The sequence below is a fragment of the Strix aluco genome, chromosome 2 (assembly GCF_031877795.1).
Source record: "Strix aluco isolate bStrAlu1 chromosome 2, bStrAlu1.hap1, whole genome shotgun sequence".
In the NCBI taxonomy this organism is placed as follows: domain Eukaryota; kingdom Metazoa; phylum Chordata; class Aves; order Strigiformes; family Strigidae; genus Strix; species Strix aluco.
The window spans coordinates 129,414,948-129,437,519 of record NC_133932.1 but is presented as its reverse complement, the minus strand read 5'-3'; the positions used below and the strand labels follow the sequence as shown (position 1 = coordinate 129,437,519).

Genomic DNA, 22,572 nt, shown 5'->3' with positions numbered 1-22,572 from the left:
CCACCCTCAAGTGAAAATTTTTCTTCCTTAGGTCTGATCTGAGTTTCTCATGCTTGAACTTGTCTGTTACCTCTTGTCTTACCGCTGTGCACTTCTGAGCCTGGTTCTCTACACCTTCCCATTAGATATTTGCAGAATTTCTGTGAACAAAAAAGAGTTTGAGGACCTTCAGTGTTTGAGTCATTAAATAACTGCTCTTTATAAAACATGGGACATACATTAAACTGACCAAAAAGAACATTTATTTTTTAGATCCAGCCTGGTTTCTGCTATAGGCAGTTTTTAGAGATAACATACCATTTCTATAAAATTTGTCAGGAATGTATTGATCTTCCAGCAGGTGGTGAACATTTTTTGGAGGACTTGCAGTTGGTTAATTGGAGTAGAAAACCTTTAGAAATACATCATCACTTCATAGACACTGTGTAAGGCCTGTATTTGGATTACTTTAGTGACATTCTGACCTAAATTATGTGATAGTCCAACTGTCTGGAAGACAAAACTCAGTGTAAATTTATCACATCTTAAAAGTTCCGATATCTGGCAGACAACGTTTCTGACTATTATGGCCAACGGTAACAAGGTAATAAAATTCCTCCTATACTTCCCATTTAGGATTGCTTGATGTATTTCCTGGTATAAATATTGTAACAGCTGGAACAAGTTCAAAGGAAATCTTTGTGGTATTGTTCATAAACCCAGCAAATTTAAGAGGCTTTGATTTACTACTTAAATAGGCATGTCTCGTTCTCCTTTTTTATTTTTCTTTACAATGTGCAAAAAAGAGCCTAACTGAATTAAAGTTTGTCACCCCTTTTTTTTCTTCCCTCCTCCCTCAGATTGCAGCTATTCTCAGGAAACGAAAACTTGACTATTATTTGCACAAACTGCTACCTGAGATCTTGCAATCAACTTCCTTTCTGACTGCAAATGGGACCTTATATATTGCTTGCTTTTGCATTCTAAGGTTGGTATACTGTCCTAACAATGAAATGTAATAGGAAAGCTATTTTTATGCAGCTTCTCAGTTTATATAATAATTTGTCTTTTTGTATAATAGACTGGTTTGTAATGGGTAGGAATAAGAAAAACAACAGCCGTGCCATCATCTTGGTTTCTGGTCTTACCACTTGAATATGAACCTTTGGGTTGCTTTTTTTTTTCCTTCTCCTTTTTGTAATTTTTTAAATCAGTAAACAAGTCAATATACTCACTTTACTTCCTTTTCTCTGTTTTACTGATTTAAAATTTGTTGTTGCAGGAAATTAAAATATATTTTAGAGGGGAACTGAGAAGGCCTAATCTTTCTCTCCTAGAAAGAATTGATATAATTTGATGTTTGTTTCTATTTTCCTGATGCAGGGGCTGTGATGACTTTTAATTATCCTAAACTTTATCCAGCCATCTAAATTTGTACTTTCCTTATTTGTGGTCACAAATGAAGGAAATCCCAGCACAGCTTCTGGGGTTCTGTAAGACACAGACTTGCTCTGAAAAATGAATATAAATGGCTCTTCTGTACTCTGAGCTGTTTCCAGTGTATATTTCATATAACTATCAGGATAGTTAAAAATTAAACATTCCTGTTTATGAATATGATGATGTTGTACATCTAAATGCATTTAATGTAAGAGATGTTATACATAGACATGTAAAGTGTATAGTAGCTATGAAGTTTTGAATGTTTTCTGACAGTGCACTCAACAGCCCCTCAAAGTTAATCAAACCCATTATGCCCTACTTCTAGATCTGTTTAGAGGCCTCTAAACTTTGCTTCAAAGCTGAGGGAGAAGGCTAAGAGGAGGAACTGGCTGAGGAGCCATGGAAAGCTTTTTAAGTAAATAATTTGCAAAGTTCAAAGTGAAACTTCAAGTAATGAGCTCTAAAGAATATGAATTTTTCTGGCAATCTAAGTTGTATTAATATTGATTTATCTTTACTCCTCTGAGCTATACATTAGTCTTCCTTATCCTGCCGTGCAAATCTGCAGTGCCTTATTTCAGTGCTGTAGTTAGATGTTACTCTCTGAATTAAGCTGGTGTGGTTTTAGTTTTTATTGTTTTCAGCTGTTCCTCTAACCGAGGTTTTTAGCCATCTAGCAGATCTATGACTATGCCTGTGCTAGTAAATGAAGCAGGTAAACGATTAGTGTTTTTCTCTGAATCCAATTGGTATGACATCGCTTTCACCTATGTGGAGCATAGCTGTCTAAAGCTGTTTTGACCTCCAAAACAGCATGGCCAGATGCAGGCTGGGTGATGGAAATGGTACCTAGTCTATGCGCCCTCCAAGTCCCCTTGACCCATTCTTTGGGTTGACCCAGGCCAAAACCATGCCAAGGATGATTCTAACAATTTAATGTGACAAGGTATACATGTAAATGCTTGCTCTACTGTTCTTAGAGCTGTGTAGCTAAGTAATCAACCAACAGCTCGGGAGATGTGTGTGTGTTTTCTGTTACAAAGAGATGCCCATGAAGAGTTGTCACCTGCAGCAGAATCTCTGCTGGTAGGGTCTCTGCAGACAGCCCAACACCTGCATTTTGCAGGACTTGCAAATAAAGAATAAAATATCAGCCTGTTGGCTAAGGTGCTAATTGGAGCTGGTGAACTGAAATCACTACCAGGGGCAAAAGAAGAAAGTGTTTAGGCAGCCTTATGCACTGTGCCTGTTGAAGTATATGAATGTCCATTTATAAGGAGTATTTTGCAACTTTTCTGACCAGAATAAAATTCAGACCCTCAGCAATTAAGTGAACAGGATATATGAGCTATTAAATGACATTTCAGAAAATAATGGACAACATGATTATCAGAAAAGTCATACTTTCCAAATTTACTAGTGTGCTTTGAAGGATAAATATGTATCTGATGATGATCTGATTGGTGCATTATATGTAAGTTCCCAAATGACTTTGACAAGATTGCTTGCTATGACTCTTCAAGAAGAAGGATCTTCTGTCTTCCAGGAATTAGTAAATGATTAGCAAGTAGTTAATATCTATGAAACAAAACAAGGGATAAATAATCAGTTTTCATAATAGGAAGAGATTGCCAGTGATATTCCTGCTGTGTCCTTTGTTTTGGATATACCTAAAGAATCTGTAAAAGGGATGAAGAGTAGTGTGGGCGATTGTATGAGATTATTTAGGTTACAGAAATCTAAAACTGACTCTCATCTGTTTCAGAAAGATCTGTTGATTAAAATCACTTACGAAATTTGGTAGAGAAAAGTGCAAAGTAATGCATCGGGAGGAAAAAAAAGCAGTCCTATCCTTACACAGGAATGGGCTTTAGACTAGCTGCTATTAATCAGGAAGGTGTTTGAGAGTTGTCATGAATAGGTTCTTTGAACAAGGCAGTCCAGTACTTGAATGGTCAAGGAGCCGAGTAAGTGTTATTTGGAAAGAAAATGAGAACAAGCCAGAAAGTTGTATAAATACATGACATCTTTACGAGTTGAGTACTGTATGCCTTTTTTTTTTTTTTTTTTTTTTAAAAAGAGCTTCTCCTAAGATCATAATGTTGACAAGTCCTTCACTTGGAATGTGCTTAATATCAACACTGTCTTGCAGTTTGAGCCATATAAGCTTGCTTCTCTCATCTGCTGTTGGGTGGGTGATGGAGGATGGAAATGTGGACTTCATTCCTTCTTTTTAACTGATTTGTATGGGGTTTTTTTTGTATTTATTTGTTTATGTTTTGTTTGAACATGTATGATTCCTTGAGTTTATTGCTGTGTGATACAGTGTACCTCCTTCAGTAGCCCCTGAGAGCAAAAGTAATTGTATGTCATTTTCCAGCCCGGAATGCGATTTGGAATTGTACATTTTAATCCATCAAAGAAATATCAGCACCTCTGTGATGTTCTACATAACTTTGGCCTGAATATTTCTGAACTTGATTTGCAAACGTGAAAAGATTGAGACTGTGGAGATCTAGATGCTCTAGATCTGATTCTAGATAGTGATGAGAGATGGGATGTGATAGATTTGTATAATAGGATGCATGCTGCAGTTGTTGTATCTTTTTTGGTTGGAAGTTATATTATAGTGGGAGCAGCAGTAACTCAGAAGCAAAAGTATCCAGTGAGCCCCATGAAGCTGACTGATCTTACTCTCCTGGAGTTCTTGACCAAAGCAACAGTTTAAAGAAGCTGGACATGTTAACTTATATTATCCGCACAATTCCTGATTTGGGAAGAGTGGCCTGTTTCCTTCTTTTGTAGTACCAAGGAGGAGATATGTTGGCAGGCACATAGTGTGTCCTGGATAAAGTGGCCACTTCATCTGCTTATACCTTTATCAAAGTTCCAGTGAACCTTCAGTCACTGTGTGTACTGAAAATACATCTTAGTCATCCAGTAACAATTAAAAGAAATGTAATCGTCAGTGAGAAGTCTGGCTTGTTCTAGTATGTCTTTTTGGTGCTCTTGTAGTATTTGCCTTCTTTCAGCTAGGGAAAAACCACCAAAATTGAAATAGCTGCAAAGATTTTCAAGAATGTAAAACTACACAAGAAAGTGCAATTAAAATAATTTCAGGCATTGTTTAATATTGTAATCATTTCACAGGTGGGCAGAATTTCAAAAACATCTCCGGTATCAGCAGTGACTTAGGTCGTGGATAGATGTTCTCATTCTAGAAGGGATTACCAAGCTAACTTAGCTGACTTTTTTTTTTTTTATTTTTTCCTTGAAGTGAATTAGGGACTATGACAGACTGCTCTGTTGGCAGAGCAGTGGGGGTGATGATCTTTGTTATGGATGTGTGACAGGCCAGCTGGGGGTTGTAATCTCTTCCGCTGGTGAGATCCAGAAGACTACATCTGTCTGGGCTTCAGTCGGAAGTGCTAGGCTCCAGTGCTGACAAGCATTACATCCTTTAAATGAAAGATGTGATTTTTTAGGTTTTTGGGTTTATTAAATGCAAAACCTCATGAAGATGTGATACTTTTAGTCTAGCAACTAGAGTAATTAAGTTTGTTCATGTACAGCTTTGCATTAGCTTGCTTAATTAGATCCAACCTTATGTATCAACCAGCCTCTGAGTTTTGGATGCAGTTGTACATAGAGGAATTAGATGCGTAACCTGAAAGAACTCGTATTTCTCATTCCAGTTTCTAACCATAGATTATGCGAAAATGACCATGCAAATAATAACAAAAGCTTGTTTTTATTTACTTTAGCAGAAGTTTAAGTGTTTCACTTACTGACTGCACATTTTAATTTCCAGTAGGTTTTATTATGTAACATATGTGACATTTGTTTCCGAAATCTTATCGAACCAAACATGTAAGCGTTATAGAGGGATTCTAAACCATGCCAAGAGAGCAAATTCCTGTTTCTTTCCCACAGAAAAGACATTTGTTCTGTTACTTAACAGGTGTGTCTGGTAAGATGTGTTCATACTTATTAAGATGTTTAAAATGGCTTCTCTGAAACTTCATACAGTAATTGCTTTCCAAGAGAGTCCTAATAATGAACTTTAGCTCCTGCAGCATTTGGCATTGTCATCCTGAGAAATTATCCTTTTGCAGCCGTGGGAATGAACAGTGTGTGTAATTGCCATTACATCACTTACTGCTGATACACTGGCTCTCTTTTCACTTACGAACATAAGCTGGCATTGCTCACTGGTAATGTTATTTTTGCAGGAGAAGTATGAAATGAGGCTGATCATGCCTTTTACTGCAAGAATGAAAGAGGGCTAATCAGATAGTATTGATTAATTATCTTTGTTCTCTCTTTTGTGTTGTCAACATGAAATTTTATCTAAGAAAATTTCCTTTTGTAGCCTGTATGTTTGCCATTATGTTTGTTGTATTTTGTTCACTGTGTTTTTGGAAGGGTAGACTCCATTGTAACACTGTTTTCCTGAACTGATAGTGCTTATCAGCTGAGCAGCATTGGTGTAATTGAAGTATGTTTATTGTCATGCTACCAAACTTCATGACTGCCTGACTATTTTTTGCTTCTGTGGTCAACCTGAATTATATTGAAGGTGCAGGTGTCTGGAACAGACCAAATGTGGTTGGTGACATTGTGTCTCACATGCATTTTGGTTTTCCTCCTTTGACAGTGACCAATTTATACAAACATTTTCTTTAATGTTTCTGTAACTATTTTTTTCAACTCCTGTTGTTGGAGGAAATTTGATAGTTGAAATTGTGTGGACTCTTTGAGTGCAATCCAGATGTTGTTGCAAAAAATGAGAACTTTTCCACCTTAATAGAACTGAGATGTCACTGTCACTTCTAGTTGTAATGTACATATTGATTCCTTGGCTTACTGTAAATGAGTGGTTTATGGTTTTTAGCATTAGTTGACTATCTCTTTGGAGCGTGACGTATATTAATTTGGTTTGATTTCTGGCTCACCTGATTGCATCCTTACATTCCACAAGGCACATCTTCCTGTATTTGGACAAGTAGCAGAGAGAGAAGCAACTATAAGTTCTTTTAGAAGGTTTTTCTGTAATTAATATCTGCAACTTTTCAGAAACATCTCTTGAAAGCACTGCTTTCTTTGAAGCGAAGTAATCCTTTAAATGGAATGGATAAGTTGATGAAGTATTTCAGGTGTTTAATGTTTATGAGAACTATCCAGCTGTAAAAATACAATGATTAGTATTTAGTTGTAAGTATTGATTAAAGTAAAAGGACAAAACTAATCTTAATAAAGTGTGTGTAGCTTTATGATAAAGGTAAAATATGATGTTATATATGAGTGTTTCAGTTGCTTTGCATGTAATATGTGTACAAATTACATTTTCAGGAAGATACTTGGAAAATTCTACTTTTGGTCTCCTGGCTTTGGTGCTGCTTTACCTGCTTCTTATATGGCTATTCTCATCGAAAGGAAAAGCAGGTATGGTTTGTGTTTATGGATTTTCAGTTTTATATAATAATATGTCTTGTTTTAGTCATTTGATGAATAACATTTGACAATTCAGTGGTTTTATTTCAGAATGCTGGAAATGTAGTTCATTTGAAATAGTGTCTTTGGCAACCTTAGATTTAAATCTAGAAGGCTACTGTGAAAAAACACTTTACAGACATTCAGTTTCTTGTTTGTCATTTGTTTTTCTTGTTTAATGTGTAATTGGGTTGTTTAGGTTTGCCTGATGAAGCTCAGTTGTTTAGCATTTTCTAATAAAACTGTTGGGTTTTTTTAAAAAATAATTTATATAATGTTTGCGATTAGTCACAGAGAAGGAGCATGCTAATGGAAGTTACTGATGACTTGAGTTAACAACATGACATTAGTTAAGGTAGACCAGTAATAGGATGTGGTGGAAAAAACTGACTGGAAGCACCGAAGTAATCCACATTGCATGAAAATGTAATGACACAGAAAGCAAAGACTTTCACTTAAGGAAAGATGCCGAAGTTCAGCTATCAATGGGAAGCTTGTTATGAAAGCATGAAGAGGGGTGTAGAAAGCTCTGAATGATCCAAGGATAGTCAAAGTTGCCGTTTGTAGTGTGGCCATGAAAGGTGGCAGGTGAAATCCTGGGTTGTAAAGTTTTAATGTTTTGACATTCAACTTATATTGGTAGCTTGTATCAGTAGTGAAAGTTATAATGCTTAATTACTGTAATATGGAATGAGATCCTTTATCATCTAGTTAGTAGGTTTTATTCAAAGTAGAGAAGGTGACAAAAGGGTAATGTAAGGGATTACTCTTTAAAAGATGTTGAGGGAGGGTTTAGCACTAGGGATGATGTGAATGCACTTCTGATTACTATGAATATCCGAAACTTCCTTCAGCAGTCATTGAAAGATAACTGCCGATATGTACACATCATGTTGTTGACTGGCTGTCAGGCCTCATTCCTAAACTTTAGGTAAGATTGTCAAAGTTCTGTCCTTTTAAAAGAATGCGTTATCCATTCTTTTGAAGACTGACAATGTGTAAGAAGTTCTGGAAAGGTGAGAGCATTTCTAAATCACTTTATTTAATGTAACTACACGGGAAATAGTAGTAATAAAGTTACTAAACAAGTTAATTATCTTTTTAATGTCCTTTCTAGCTGGCTGATTTTCATCTTACTGCAATTACTTCCTAAAAGCGTTGGTACATTTTGGTAGAACTTTGGTTCCTTAGACTCCAGCACTGCTGTTGGCATCAGTGTTTTGTTTTGCAGTGAGAGCAAATGCATTTTCTCGTTTCATTAGTGACAGCACTAGTTTAACTTTTCCTACACACCTGTTACAATGTGAGGATTTTGTGTGTCAGACTTCTAGTATTTCTAGATTACATTAAAGGGGAAGAAATCAGGCTGGTTTTCCATCTATGAGGTTTTTTTGTAGCTTTTAGAGTATTTGTGAATCAAGAGTTGTAACTGCTTGTGAGCCCAAACGCATACAAGGTTTTTGTGTAACAGTGGAACAGCTTTGAAAAACGTGCAAAGCTAAGCTTAAGTAGAGCAAAAAGAGTAAGCAAACAAATTTTATGTCAAATGGGTATTTCTAAAAGTCTTGGTGGCAATGTATGAAAGCTTGGACATGTTACCAGGCTCCTATTTAGCATCTGAAATTTGAAAGAAATAAAAGTTGAAACAGAGGTGTGGGAAAATGACAAAAGTAGGTTGGTACAGCATGTATATAATGAATAATGCTGAAATACTTAATTCCTGGAAGGTTGTTATTCTTTCTGTCAGAATCCAAAATGTGTGACGTAAGATATTTTGCCTTAAAAGTTCACATTATATTGCATCAGATAAAATGTAAAAAGGCAACGTTGGTATTGCAGTTAACACGTGCAGCTGAAAATGTGGGGTCTTTGTTATTAATGAAAAAGAAATGTTAAATGGCATCAGAGGGTAGTTGAAAGTTTAGGTTTTTTAAAATACGAAATTGTTTGGTATGTTATAAAATGATAACTGTGTGATGTGTGAAATGCTGCTGATCACAGACTTGGTGAAATATGACTTTCTGATTTCACATCTGTTTGCTTGTTAGCTTCTGTTACAAGCAAAATCAAATTTTAATAGACTTGTAGTCTCTTAAGAAACTGATGTTTGACATGGAGACACGGTGGCATTTTCGGTTGTCTCCTGAGTAGTTTACAACAAATTATATTGAAAAATCAGAGAGGTGGGAAAAAATCTTGATTTGAGTTCGTAAACATATCTCTTGCCCTTCAAACTGCTACTAGCAGCTGGCAGCAACATCAAACTTAATCACTTAATCTCTTCCCAAGTGGATACCCTATTTTAAGTACCTCACTGGCATTTGCTTGCACAGCATCCCTGTCAGTCCTAAACTTGGGAACAGCAGGCTTGTAAATCAGATTTTCTTCTAAGTGTTGCTGTTCATGTGTGCCAGGCTTGTACATTTTATAATTCTTACAGAAGAATGGGAAGAAGAGATGGATAGCTTGTCTAGGTGCATTATAATCCTGAGGAGGAGCATGTTTTCTAACGTGTTACAAAACTAGTTTGATTATTGTTTGTGTAATACGTAACTGCAAATTTGCATGGCACTGGCAATGAGGAGGGGAGGTGACATTGCATAAAAACTTCAAACAAACTCAGAAAATGATCTGCATTATATTATGCTGCTACATTGCTATAAATTGCACGTTAGTATGTCCACGTGCATTCTGTTTGGTGATTATAAAATATGGTTATCCTGTATATGAAGACTAGTTTATTAGGATCTGTGGAAAGGGCCAAGGAATAAAAACACTTGTAAACTTTTTTGTATGTGTATCTATAAATGTTCTGTGAGATTACCAGAAGAGAACTAGTCACATTATTATGATTAAATAGTGGTTTGATAAGAATTATTTCTTACCTACATTCTTATAATTGAATGTTGATACATAAACATGGCGATTATATGTTTATAATGTGCAGATTCATATTCTATGCCTTTAGTCCCTTACTTCTGTAGTAGTAACTCAGAATTTTTACCTTTTTCTGGTACTCTCAAGCAGTGTGGGTTGCCTGTTAGGATTAGGAGGAAGCATACTTACTGGCCAATGCAGGATTTATAAATGACAATCTGACATGTGTTAGCTGCATAGCTGGTATGTGCAAGAGGGCACAGAGTTAAATTTCAGCAGATTTTGAATGTACATTATCTCATACACTACTGATCTTCTTAAGAGTTGCTAGTGTTAGTCCTGCCATGTTACTTCTTTTCTCTGTATTTAAGGCTCTGGCAGAGATGTTGAAAAATGAGAAATGAGACAAAAAATATTGTGGGTGTTACTGGTGTGTTATATGATTTCACATGGCAAGAAAATATTCTTGAGTACTCTCTCTTTGTGGAGACATGTACGCGATTCTTTAGAATGTACATTTTTCTAATTCTTTTTGATTATTTAGCTGTGACATCGTTTTAATTGCTCTTTGTGTATATATTGTCATAGTAACTATGGCTGTATGATAAATAAGCTTCCAACAGGTGCACTTTCACAAGCGTATTTAAAAGAATATAGTGTTCTTTACAGTTTCACCTTTTTTTACATTTCTATTAAAGAAAAATGTTCAATTCTTTTGTCACAGAATTTAGTTTTGTAGTGTTAGACATTAAAAGCTGTGTTAATGTCTTCTCAGAAATACAGATACGACTCAGTTACATTAATTTCATTAAGCTTCCTGAGGAAATCCTTACATTCATTTTATTAAGCTCTCTATGGAGTTGTTTTACCAGTGTGCTCCTTGTTTACTCCTGTAGATGTTGTTCAAACTGTTGATAAGAAGTAATTTTATAATTTTGAAAATTGAGTATTTTCCTTACATTTTTTGGCTTCTGTTTGTAATTCAAAGTTACAGTCTCCTGTCATTTTTTTCAACATCTATTCAATGTTATCAACAAGCATTGAGCATATAGTAGAGGAGGAGGTATGTGGCTTAGACTGAAAGACATGGTATTACGTTGTTCTAGAAGCACCGAGACTGTTAGAAGGCAAGGAAGTAACTGAATATACTTGTTAAAATTGTTGTGAATGAAGCTGTTGAAATGTGATTTGAGGCTTGGCTGAAGCCAGCCCATTGCTGGAAATCTGATTATATCGGTTGTACCTTAGTGATTTCTAAGACGAGGAAGTCTGATAGCTCAGTGAAGGGCCTGTATTTAAGACGTCTGTGATGACTTTCAAGGAAAAGAATTATGTTCTCTTAAGCGTTTTGTAAATGTGCTGATGTTTTAAAACCATTTAAATTGTGTTTTGCTAATATGCTAGTAATTTCGCTAATAAGTTCGCTAATGGCAAACTTCAGTTCGTTGGATGCTTGTTAAAAAAATACCGTATTAGTGAGTTTCAAGACCTAGAAGTAAAGCTTTAAGAAGGGACACAATTACAGTTTTAATGAAATTAATTGTCTTACTGCCTGGCTTCCCCACCCTCCCAGCCTTCCCCTGCCCTTTGTAAGTAATTAAGCCAAAGAAAGTTTAACTACAGCCCCCTAAAAGTTCTGTGGCAGTTCTGAAGGGACCCTTCTGCCTTCTGGGATTGCCCCCTACTCCCCCCTTAGGCTGCATTAATGTTTACTTACTGGCTGTTAACATTATAGCGGCGCCTGTCTCGTCGCTACAGTTAAGACTGTGTCACTGATGGTATTATAAAACTTGAGATTTAGGGCTTTTATAATTTGGTTGTAAAATCTTGCTCTGGGCGACTATTTGCAACATGTTTTAGTTGAAAACTTTGGGTGTTTTTCATCAAAAAATCCAACATACTGGGCTCTCAGAAAAATATTTAAAGCATGTGCATTTAAAAAGTGATACAGTCCATGTTATAGAGAAGATCAGAACATCTCTATGTATACATATATCTAGTGTTCTTGGAAACAAATGTATTGCTATGCATTGCTTGGAAGTGGCAGAAACATTTGTGTAAGAACAGTGTGGCATTCTTAGATTGTATGTAGGTTCTCCTGATGAAACATTCAGTTGCTATTAGGGTTATTTGCTTGCTATAAAATGCCATTAGTCTAAATATATTATAAAGGAAGAATATGGCAGCATAGTAATGATAAAAAGTATACGCTGTAAATACATACAGCATTTTTGTAAGTTTGTTCATTCAAATACAAATTTGATGGTATATAATTCTGTATAGTAGTATAGTATGTTTAGACTTGAGGTGACAATTTCCTTTCTCAAAGTATTTAACGGTTATTCAGTTTGACATTGTATTTTTAGGGAAACCTATAAATCACCAGTATGGGGTGGGTAGGTGATCAAAACAAGTAAAGAAAGTTTTAATACAGCAAGAGTTTTTGCAAGCTTTAGTCTTACTTGCTACAGGTAAGAAATTGAGAGAGCGAGTTACATTGAGGGAGGATTTTTTCTTTTTTTTTTTTTTTTTTATGTTGTAGTGAAAAATCGCTCAAGTTTGGGTCACTTACATGAGTGTTTTGTGGTGTAATCTGGTAGAGAGCTAGCAGGGAAACAAATTATTTTGGAGTTTTACTCTAGAGTGATTATTACTGTGAAACAGGGAGCCAAGCTGTAGAAGTTAAGGGGAAGGCTTTTTGTTTCTAAACCCAAATATGTTAAAATCCATTGCACTTCAGCAACTGCCTTGGTGAGCGCCAATGTTTGAGATCCGTGTTTTTATAGTAACAGTGTGGAAACATTTGAACATGTTTTGCTGCATGCTTTGAGGGCTGCTACTGCTATAGTCATCAGAGGGAGGGAAAACACTAAGGGTTCCAGGTTGTCTGGGAGTGCAGGAGTTGATCTGAAAGATGCTGTGATTGTGGGAACATTGTGAATGACAGGTAGCTCAGGACGGGTGGCTCTGAGGAGTGTTTTTCATGGAAAGTAGCATCTCTTGTTGACTTTGGATCTTAGTGGGAGCTCTAAGAGCTGGGAGCTCTTGCTCAGCACAGGGCTAAAGTATTTCTAACCGACAGTTTACAGTAATTTTTCTTTTTGAGAATGGGATCACCTGGCTTATGCTATGTCTGTCCTGACACACTCAAGTCTCCGGTTTGGAAAAAAACCCCCATGTTACAGAGGCTCTCAAATAAACAACCAACCACCAAAAATTAAAAATTTATTATTAACAGAATGAACTAGCTCTCTGTAAATTACAGGTTCGAATGTCTGTGAGAGGAGAACAGAACAACTTTCTAGGGTTTGACAACCCAAAACGCAGAACAAAGCACAACTCCTTAGGGTTTAAGCAACCCAAAACACAGAACAAAGCCCCACTCCCTGGGGTTTAACAGCAACCCAAAACACTCTCTCACTCACCTGACAAGTGAGGGCTCTCAACCTCAAGGACCTGCTCAGGGCAGCATCCTGACCCAAGGCACCTTGAGGAGTTTCCTTGGGCAGCATCCTGACCCCAGGGGAGAGTCCTCGACCACAGCTGCTGCTCCAGGGGACTCCATTTATACCCAGGCCGAATCTGACCTTTAGTCAATAGCAGCTCCCATTGGCCAAAGGCCCCAACTACCATGAAGCCCTGAGAACAAAGGCAGCCAGGAGCTGCTGCCCTTCAGCAGCCGAGAAGCTCTGCTTTCATTGGGCGGGTGCACCTGCCACACCCCAATAGCCTGTTATGTTACACTGGGAAGATTGATGATCTCTGTAGGGTGTATCCCTGACAATTGTAACTTTGTTGATATTTTCAAGGAGATTTCTATTTTTCACTTACTGTTATAGTATTACATGTTAATTCTAGAAGTTCCTGCAGTTGATTTGACTGTGTTCAGTTAAATCAATATTAATGAAGTCAAGAACCACCTTTTATAAGCACAGGAGCAGGCAATTCCAGTGTGTCATAAGTGAAGCAAGTGGGGCAGAAGACCAGCTTGGCTGAACAGGGAGCTCCTTGTGGTGCTCAAGAGTAAAAAGAAATTGTATGATCCCTGGAAGCAAGGTCAGGCTTTGCAGGAGGATTACAGAGCTGTGGTTTACTTGTTGGTTTACCTGTTCAGGCAGAAGACATGAAAGGCCAAAAGCTCAATTAGAGTTGAAAGTGGCCAGTGTTGTATCTGCCAATAGGAAGCACTTTTTAAAAGTATGTCAATAGCAAGAGGAGGTCTAAAGAAAACATTGGTCTGATACTTGCTGAAGGTGGTCATCTCACTAATAGGGATGAAGAAGAAGTGGAGGCATTCAATGCCTTTTATGGTCTGGTCTTTAATAATACTTACAGACCTTGGGCTGCCCAGTCCTCTGAGTTGGAGGAGCACGATTGTGGGAACAGTGACTTTCCATTTGTGGACATGGAAATTGTTAGGGACCAGCTGTATCAGCTGAATGTTCATAATTCCATGGGGCCTGATGGAATTTGTCCCAGAGTACTGGAGGAGCTGGCAGATGTTACAGCAGGACCCCTCTCGATCATCTGTGAAAGGTCTTGGGAGTCTGAGGAGATCCCTGCTGACCAGAAGCTGGCCTTTGTTATTCTAGTCTACAAGAGGGTGTGAGGGAACTCCAGGGAACTACAGACCTGTTAGTCCAACCTGAGTTCCTGGAAAAATTATGTAGAAGATTATACTGGGTACTACTGAAAGGCATTTAAATAACAACACAGTCATCATGTAGAGTCAACACAGATTCACAGAGGGAAAGTCTTCTTTAACTAATTTGATATCCTTTTATGACGAGGTCACCCACCTAGTGGATGAAGGGAAGGCTGTCATTTAAGATGTAGCCGGATTGTGAAGCAGTCCTGTGTAAAGGAAAAGGATGTCCTCTGTGGGTCATAAAAAGATGCTGTGTTACTAGCAATATGTAAACTATGTGCTCCATCTGTAAAAGTAGCTGCAGAGTTAAATTTGCTGCATTTAAATGAACTGTGGAAACCGTTTTGTTCTTTATGCAGGAAAGATCCTCTCTCCCATACTGTGCTCGTAATTATTCCTACAATCAGTCTCTCCTTCACCCCTGCCCTTTACTCCTTGTGATTCTGTGTATGCGCTTAAGATGTAGTTACAAACCTTATATTTCTGCATACTTTTTAAAAAGTGGTTACAGTCAACACTGACTTTTCTAACCACCTGAAATGTGTGTTTCTATTTCATAGCAGTTATCTCTTCCCAGTCAGTTGAGTGAATCACCATTATGTGTCTCAGTTACAAAGGCAGTCTAGATAACTGTCTTAAACTAGTTTTTATCCACTTCAGATGGCAAAAGTCTGGCAAGATGAATCCTATAGTTGTGAACAGAACAAAAAGGATCCTTGGGGATCAGTGATTCTAGTCCCATGCATTTATAGTCAATCAGCCCAGGTTATAAACTAATCAGGCTTCTGAAAAACTGTAACCATGTCTGCAGAAGTGTTTGGTAAACAAGTTTCAGGAATTTTCAGCCTGCAGCATTTGAGTGTTGGAAAAATTTGGTCCAGCTTGCTTGTGTGGTCCTTGAAGTCTTGCACAAGGTGAAAGAGCAGAACAGCTATAGCTTTGTAGTTGACAGTCCACTTTCTGGGATAACACAGGTAGACAGCATAAGAATACTGGAAGATCCCATGTAAAATATATAGCTGTGATTCTGGAGATGCTGGAGAATGTGTTGCAGACTTCTGTGTGGGTCTGTACAGACTGGTTTTATTTTCTCGTAGTGTTGTTACAGTCAGGGATGAGCTGGATCATGCAGGACTATTGGTTGTATTTGCTCAATGGTCTCCAGTTCCCTGAGTTTCAGGAGGATTTACCAGTTTAGGCACAGCACCAGCCATGAGGTTAATTCATGAATGATAATGTAAAGACATCACAGGCAGCATCCGTTAAGCTCTGGACTACCTCTGTCAGTTTGCATGGGGCCAGCCTGGATGGACAAAGGGCAGTGCTAAGGTCAAGCTGCAAGCTCAGGTGGATACCAGGTGACTCTGGTAGTTAGCTCTTCCTGCGCTGCTCCGTGAGTACTTGAGATGATGATAGTTATTTTTTTATTTTTATTTTTCTAATAGATTGGCAAATCAATTTTTGAAATGTTCACTTTGTAGGCTGAAAACTAAGTAAAAGTGATTTAGTAATCTGAGTATAATTTTGTATTCTGTTTTTCATCATTAACCGCAAAATCCCTGCAAAAACCCCTAGAAAACTTACAGTCCTGTTGAAATGCCTACAGATAAAATGTTAAAATCCAGACTGCTGCTGAACATTGGACTATTCTGCAAGTCTGACTTGGATTCAAATGGAACAAACAGTGGATAAATTACTCTGTTCTGTCTGCTCAGCACTAGCATCCAGGAGACACTCATTTGGACTTCCTTGGCTTAAGCAAACACTTAATACATTTTCTGTGTCTGAATGCTTGCGTGTAACATGCAGCTCCCAGAGGGGGAATAATAAATACTGTGCTAGTATAGAATAAACTTCAGATGCTGCCTAGGTGAGCTGGCTATAGTGCTGGCTGGTGTCGTGATGAAAAGCTTGACATTTACCTGGCAAGAAAATATCTGTGCCTACCATGCCTCTGGTACAATGGCTGAAAGTCTTCAAGGAAACTTTTCTGTGATATGTTCCTCAAGTCTGCTCATAGGATAATTTTTAGATGGTACAGATGAGAGGAGCTTAAACCTTTGTTTCTGTATGAGCCACACCTATGAACCCTCTGTAAATGAAGTGACTCTTTCCTGCAGCCTTGTTGCTCCTGCAGCAGGAAAAGTGTGGAGGTAGAAACCTGGCATGGTAATGATTTGCTATATTTAACAATGCAAGGGTTTTCTGTGGTGAAGACTGCAGCAGTGTACTGTGGTTAAACATCTTGCTTCCCCTTCCTGCCCTCTCCCCTCCACATCCCAGGACAGAAAATGACATGTTTTTATTTCCTTTAGTAAGTCCTGTGGATTGCGTATTGGTTCTTGTAATCAGATGACCTCCACTCCAGATTGAAACTTTCTGATAAAGTCAATGTATGCTGTTAAAACCTTCTCCTAAAGATGGTCTGACTGAAAATCATCAACAACAGAGTCCACAGCATTAAAGGCAAGCATAAAACAGGTCTCATGAATTCGGGCCAGTACCTGTCGTTGCAATCCAGACTGCTCCAACTTTAGCGAAAGACTAAACCAATATGGATTGTTTGGTAGTACAGCGTCATTTTGTCTACTTGAAGGAATTTGTATGTGCTCTATCTTGATTCATCAATGATAAGTTTTTCCTTTTAAGCTCTTCTTCAATGTATGTTATTCATTCCTTGTTAGCCAATGGACTGAGGATCTAGCAAAAATGTTCTGATATCAACCGTTGGCATTTTGGATCTTTGAGCTTCAAGTTAGAAAATAATAGGCTTGGACTGGACTTGGCAATAGCTTCTGTCATTGGTAGGTGAAATGTCACGTTAACATCTGTCTGTAGTATCTGGCACAGTTCACCATTGAATACTGATGTCCTGCCAGAAATAGACTTCTCAGTCAGTAGGGATGTGTTGGAATGACTCTCAGTCAAACTTCTAGTATGTCTTGCCTACCTTTCTAGAGAAGGTTTACATTGGCTTCTGGCATTGCTGTTCCTTGGGACCCCTTGTGTTCCAGGCCCTTATGGATGTAGGCACACTCTTAACAGCGTTAATGCATCTTCTGCATGACTAATTCATAGTTCCTAACTAGATTTGAAGCCTATCTTTAATATGACGTATTATGTTGTCATTGGGGTTCTAAAGGAGAGAAAAAAAATGCAAGGGCATTGTATGTTGGCAAGTCTAACTCCATCCCTTACTTCTGCTGGAATAGCTGCTCTGCTCTTTCTGAATATAAGGGCATTTAGAAGTTAGTCGCACCATGTGAAAAGCCTCAGTAGTCTTCTGTTTGAGTTAATTTGTCATGTTAGCTTTTTTTGCATATTGTTTCAGGTATTTTGCAAACAGTGTAATCCGATCACAGATGTAATCATGAAAACATTGGGAGTCTAAAGAGAAAATTAGCTCTGAACATGCAAACAAAACAATAGCTACTAGTTTGACAGACTAGAAAAAGCGTGTTAAGTCTTTTGAAATAGATGAAAAACTGATGATTTGAGTAGTTTATCAAAAAATATTGTGGAATGGACTGTCTCAAACTGGGTGCAGAATATGACTTGGGGAGGGAAAGGCAGCTATTTCACGGGGCTTCTTGGGAAGCCTCTGGAGCTGCTTCTCACCGAGCTGCTGTGGGCTGGGTTTGGGATGTGCAGATAGGGTAGGGGTGAATGGCTCTTACCTGAGAAGGGCTGGAGGTGGAGGAGAACAGGTCAAATACTGGATGAATTTCCACTGGTGTTGGGACAACCCCAGGCTGTCTGCTACAGTAGTAGCCTTATATGAGAATTTTTTTCTGCTTCTTCCCATCCTCACTCCCAAAATATACTGAGTATATGGCCAAGGCCAGTGAATGTTGCCCATCTCTGCAGCTCTGAAATTTCCGTGCCCTGTCTTGCTCTTCTTCCTAGTTTTTATTAACACTTCTGTCCATTGTGTCATCTTTTTCTATGAAGCAGTAGTGATTGCCAGCAAAATATGTAGAGGGAATGACCTGCTACTGCTAAGGATCCCCAAAGCAGTTTTGCTCAAAAAGAGAGTATTTACTTTCGTGCTCTACACGCATACCTTCCAGACAGAGTGGCCAAGCAGCACATCTATCCCGACTGAGAAGGTGCCCAGAAAAGAACTGAGTGTTTTCTTTTTGATTGACTGAGCCGATTACAAACAATTCTGCTACTATCAACAGTCCACAGAAATTGTTTTTTGGGGCCTTAATTAACACTAGATAGGCTTTCTATACCAAGAATGTTAATAATTTAAAAAAAATCCCTGGAAATCCTTAATTTCTTTTCCTGAGGTTTGATTAATTTGCTATTCTTCTGTTATCTACTAGTTAATCCTTTTATGAAACTAATAACCTTTCTGGAATCTGATTTTTATCTCTTCATGGAATCTTGTGAGGTTAAATCACACTTTAATTGAGGTTTTTTCCCCTCTGTAGGTCAGTCTTTGTTTTGACTCTGGCTTTGTAGGCACCATAGAGAAACTGGGAGAGAAGGAAGAGGGAGGGAATGTTGAAAGAAAATATGTATAAAATAGAGTATAAAACAGTTAAAAAATTAAACTAGATGTTTTCTTGTGTTGCACTAGCTGAAAACTCTGTAAGAATTATTGGTACTAATTTAATGGGAATGTAGATATATTTTCTTTTTGGCTTCTTTCCCTTTCCAGTTTTCTCATACCCTGTCTTTGGCGTGTGTTCAAATCATAGGACATGTTGGGTTTATTTTCTTTCCTTTTAAGAACAACAAATTCCAAGTATTTGCAAGAAACCATTTTACTTAACATGTAATGTTAAGTCAAGCAAGTATTAGCAAGTATTACTGATTTGCAGTTTTGAGCAACTTCAATTTCCTCAACCTGTAGTGTCCTTTTCCTGCTTTAAACAACCCAAAATTTTGAAATAGAAAATTCCTTTAAAAAAACATGGGTCATGGGTCCCTAAACTGTATATTTTTGACATGATGTTATGTGCCTGAACATTATCTTCGTGTGAAAGAGTTGCTACTGGTATTTGCTAAACTCAAAAGTAATCATTTTCTTTTTTGAAAACTTATTGCTTGGGTCTGTTTTCATAATTTTTGGCATTATTTTGAAAGCTTATCTGTTCCTGCTGATTTTAAGTGAACTTTTGCACCAGGATTTCGCTGCTGGCCTCCAGCTGTCAGTAGGAAATTGGTGGGTGTGAGAGATTAACGATACCCTAAACATAATCTGTAGTATTTGTGTTATTACAGGGATGCAATCACAATTCCAGATCTATAGTTGGTTAGCTTGTGGTGTCAAGCTGCTGTAGAGCAGAAAAAAAGCCTTCTTCATTTTGACCTTTTTCTTTTCAGGGGAAACCTGTGATTTGTGTGTTTGATTTAATTCTACAGGTTATAAAGTGGTGTGTTTTACAGTGTGTGGGGGGGAGGGAAGCTGGGGGGAGGAATTCTTCCTGTTTTTGCAGACCACAAATCCTGTCTGGGGAGCCATTACAAACTATTATGTTAGCTTCTTAGTTTATGTTCAGAGATTAAAGACAAAGTTAACTCTTTCTTTGTTTCTTTTTTTTTTAAAGGACAAATGTTCTCAAATGTTACTATAACAAGTCAGTACAGTATAAGTTATGCGCTATTTACCTTTTTTATGCTCCACCCCATATATACTTTTGAATCCACTGATTCCTTTGAAAGTAGTTTTATTTGTGATTTCTTAGACTTACAGAGAATCCAAAAAAGGATTATGTGTTAAAATAAGGTGATAACTGTCAGAATATGCAGCAGACTCAATAAACAGTGATATTCATATAAAATTCAAAATTGAATTTGTAGGAAACTTAAAAAAAATGGTGTTTTTTTTTTTTTTAATAAATTCACTGTGTTAAAGCCACATGTTGTTCAGATCTTGTTGTAAGAAAAGGTAAGTTTGACTTGTTTCATTATAGTACCTGTTTATTCTCAGGTCAGGCTTGTTGGTTTGACAACACTAAGAATTTTTGGAAAAGCAAATGGTAGGACATGATGTTTTGGACTGGGGATGAAGTTAGAAAGCTTTATAGCAAGGCTAAAACTATTCTTGTCTTAGCAGTGAGTTGAATATTTTTATTTTGTGTGGTTTTGCCCCCCATCTGTTTAAATGTACTATATGTGTGGAGAAACATAACCCATCAGTGAGGCTGTTTAATCAGAGAACATGTTATCTTAATTCCATGCATAAAGATTTTTAACGTTTGCTTTATCCATCTTCAGGCTCCTTTTAGCCATCTCTACTACTGACTGCTGCTGTATGCTGGTTTACAAGAGCTGTAGCAGGGTATGAGGCCTGGGTGTACTTGCCCCAGTGTGTACCTCGCCCTGTGGTGTGAATTTACTGGCTCACTGTTACAGCTCACACCTAGAGCTATTCTCATGAAAGACGTGCCTGCTTAGTCAATTTATGTGAATTTTGTACATAGTGGTAGTCATTTTACCATAGTTATTTCCTGTTATTTCTGACTTGGTCACTTATTTCCCCTTTAGTTTTGAGCAAGAAAAATGTGATTATAAAAAACAAAAGACTGGTAAAAAAATGCAATTATAGCAGTTCAAATATGTTTAATTGCAGTGAATGTTTAGATTTCAGGATGTCTACTCAGAAAGGTTTGTGGTTTAACTGAAACAAGGCAATAGAGAAAACAATGCTTAAACTTCGTATTGCCAAAAAAAGTTCTTGATGAGAAAGCCACAGGGGCTGGAGTGCTGCATATTAGACGTATGAAATGGAGAGGGCAAGGCAAAACATATAACAGAAGGAGATAAATATTCAAAAGGAGGAATGACTATTGAGAGAAAAATAGCTTTAAAATGGCAGGCACACACCTATCTTCTGTGGCTGTTTAAAGAGAAGGAGTTTACTTTCTGTTGGAAATTTTCTTTGAGTGCTACTGTGGTAGCACCATAATTAATTTATGGTAAATTTGCCATGAGCATAAGCATGTTCTAGGGATTCATCCCACCTTCAGGCATGGTTATTTTTTTGTTGTTGTTGCTTTTTTTTAGCTTAGCAACAACTCTATATTTAAGGAAAACCATAAATATATTGAAGGAAAACCATAAATAAGGAGAGAGAACTGGCACTGAGTTTTGTAGGAAAAAACATCTTGGTTGTATTTTAAAAATCAGTATTTTGTATGATTCGCTATTATTATGAAGTAAAAGCTCATGCTACTTGTGAAAGTAGTTATTCTTTGAATTTTATAACATGTCAAGCTAAGCATGAAAACATTCTTTAGGAAACTGTTCCACAAACAATATGTTGGCATTCAGATTTGTACAGTTGTCATTGCTTCTAGGGGCATGAATAGGATTTTTAACTCATGTGTAAGGGGAATTGGACTTTGGCCTCAACCACATAAGTTTTCCAGAATTTACAGCGCTTACATGAAAATATCCTTGCTCACAGGCAGATGGATTCAAAGTCTGAGAGTGGCACTCAGTGATTTCTTTGACTTTAAAATACTAGTGATTAAACAAAGAATAGGAAATCTTTAATCTGTCTTTTATTGCCTGTATTTGCATTTTAAGTCCTTGAAGATATGTTCTGAAAAACTGAAACAGTACCAGTAAAGAGCCACAAGTATGATTAAAATCTTAGGTACATTGTGCAAGAACTGAAGGAGCTCAGTTTTTGTTTAAGAAATGGTATGTGGGTGGCTTGGTTGGACTCTGTAGTGTTACAGTGGAGGTAAAGATGTAACCAGTTTCAGTGACCAGACAGATGTTTGTCTATAGTAGGGTGCAAATTGCAAAGGTAAGTAGCATTAGAATAACTTACTAGTGGTTGTGGTGACTTTGTTGGAAATATTTAAAGACAAATTTGATCTTTTAAAAGAAGTGGCTAATTCATTAAAGAAAAGTTTGTGTTTTATATTAGTTAGGAAGCCAAATTATTTATCTCTGTAATCTCTTCTGATTTTATAATACGTGGAAAAAATTATGTATGGTATTTTGAAGTTGCTTTCCCTTTTTTTTATTTTTCCTGTAGAATGATAGAATTGTTCAGATGAGCCTTGGGAAGTCACCTAGTGCAACTTCCTGCTTGGAGCAGGACTAGCGCTGAGTTCAGACCAGTTCAGGAATTTGTCCGGTCAGCCTTGCAAACCTCTGAGGGC

General features: G+C 37.4%; 1 protein-coding gene across 1 annotated transcript in view; it reads left to right on the top strand.

Annotated features, from left to right (window-relative positions):
- The window catches only part of TMEM135 (transmembrane protein 135), a 186,778-nt gene that overhangs the window by 13,570 nt on the left and 150,636 nt on the right, over nt 1–22,572 (top strand). The window contains exons 2-3 of the mRNA XM_074816306.1: nt 840–967; nt 6,775–6,867. Coding sequence (XP_074672407.1) covers nt 840–967; nt 6,775–6,867 — 221 coding nt within the window. The remainder of the gene's footprint in view (nt 1–839; nt 968–6,774; nt 6,868–22,572) is intronic.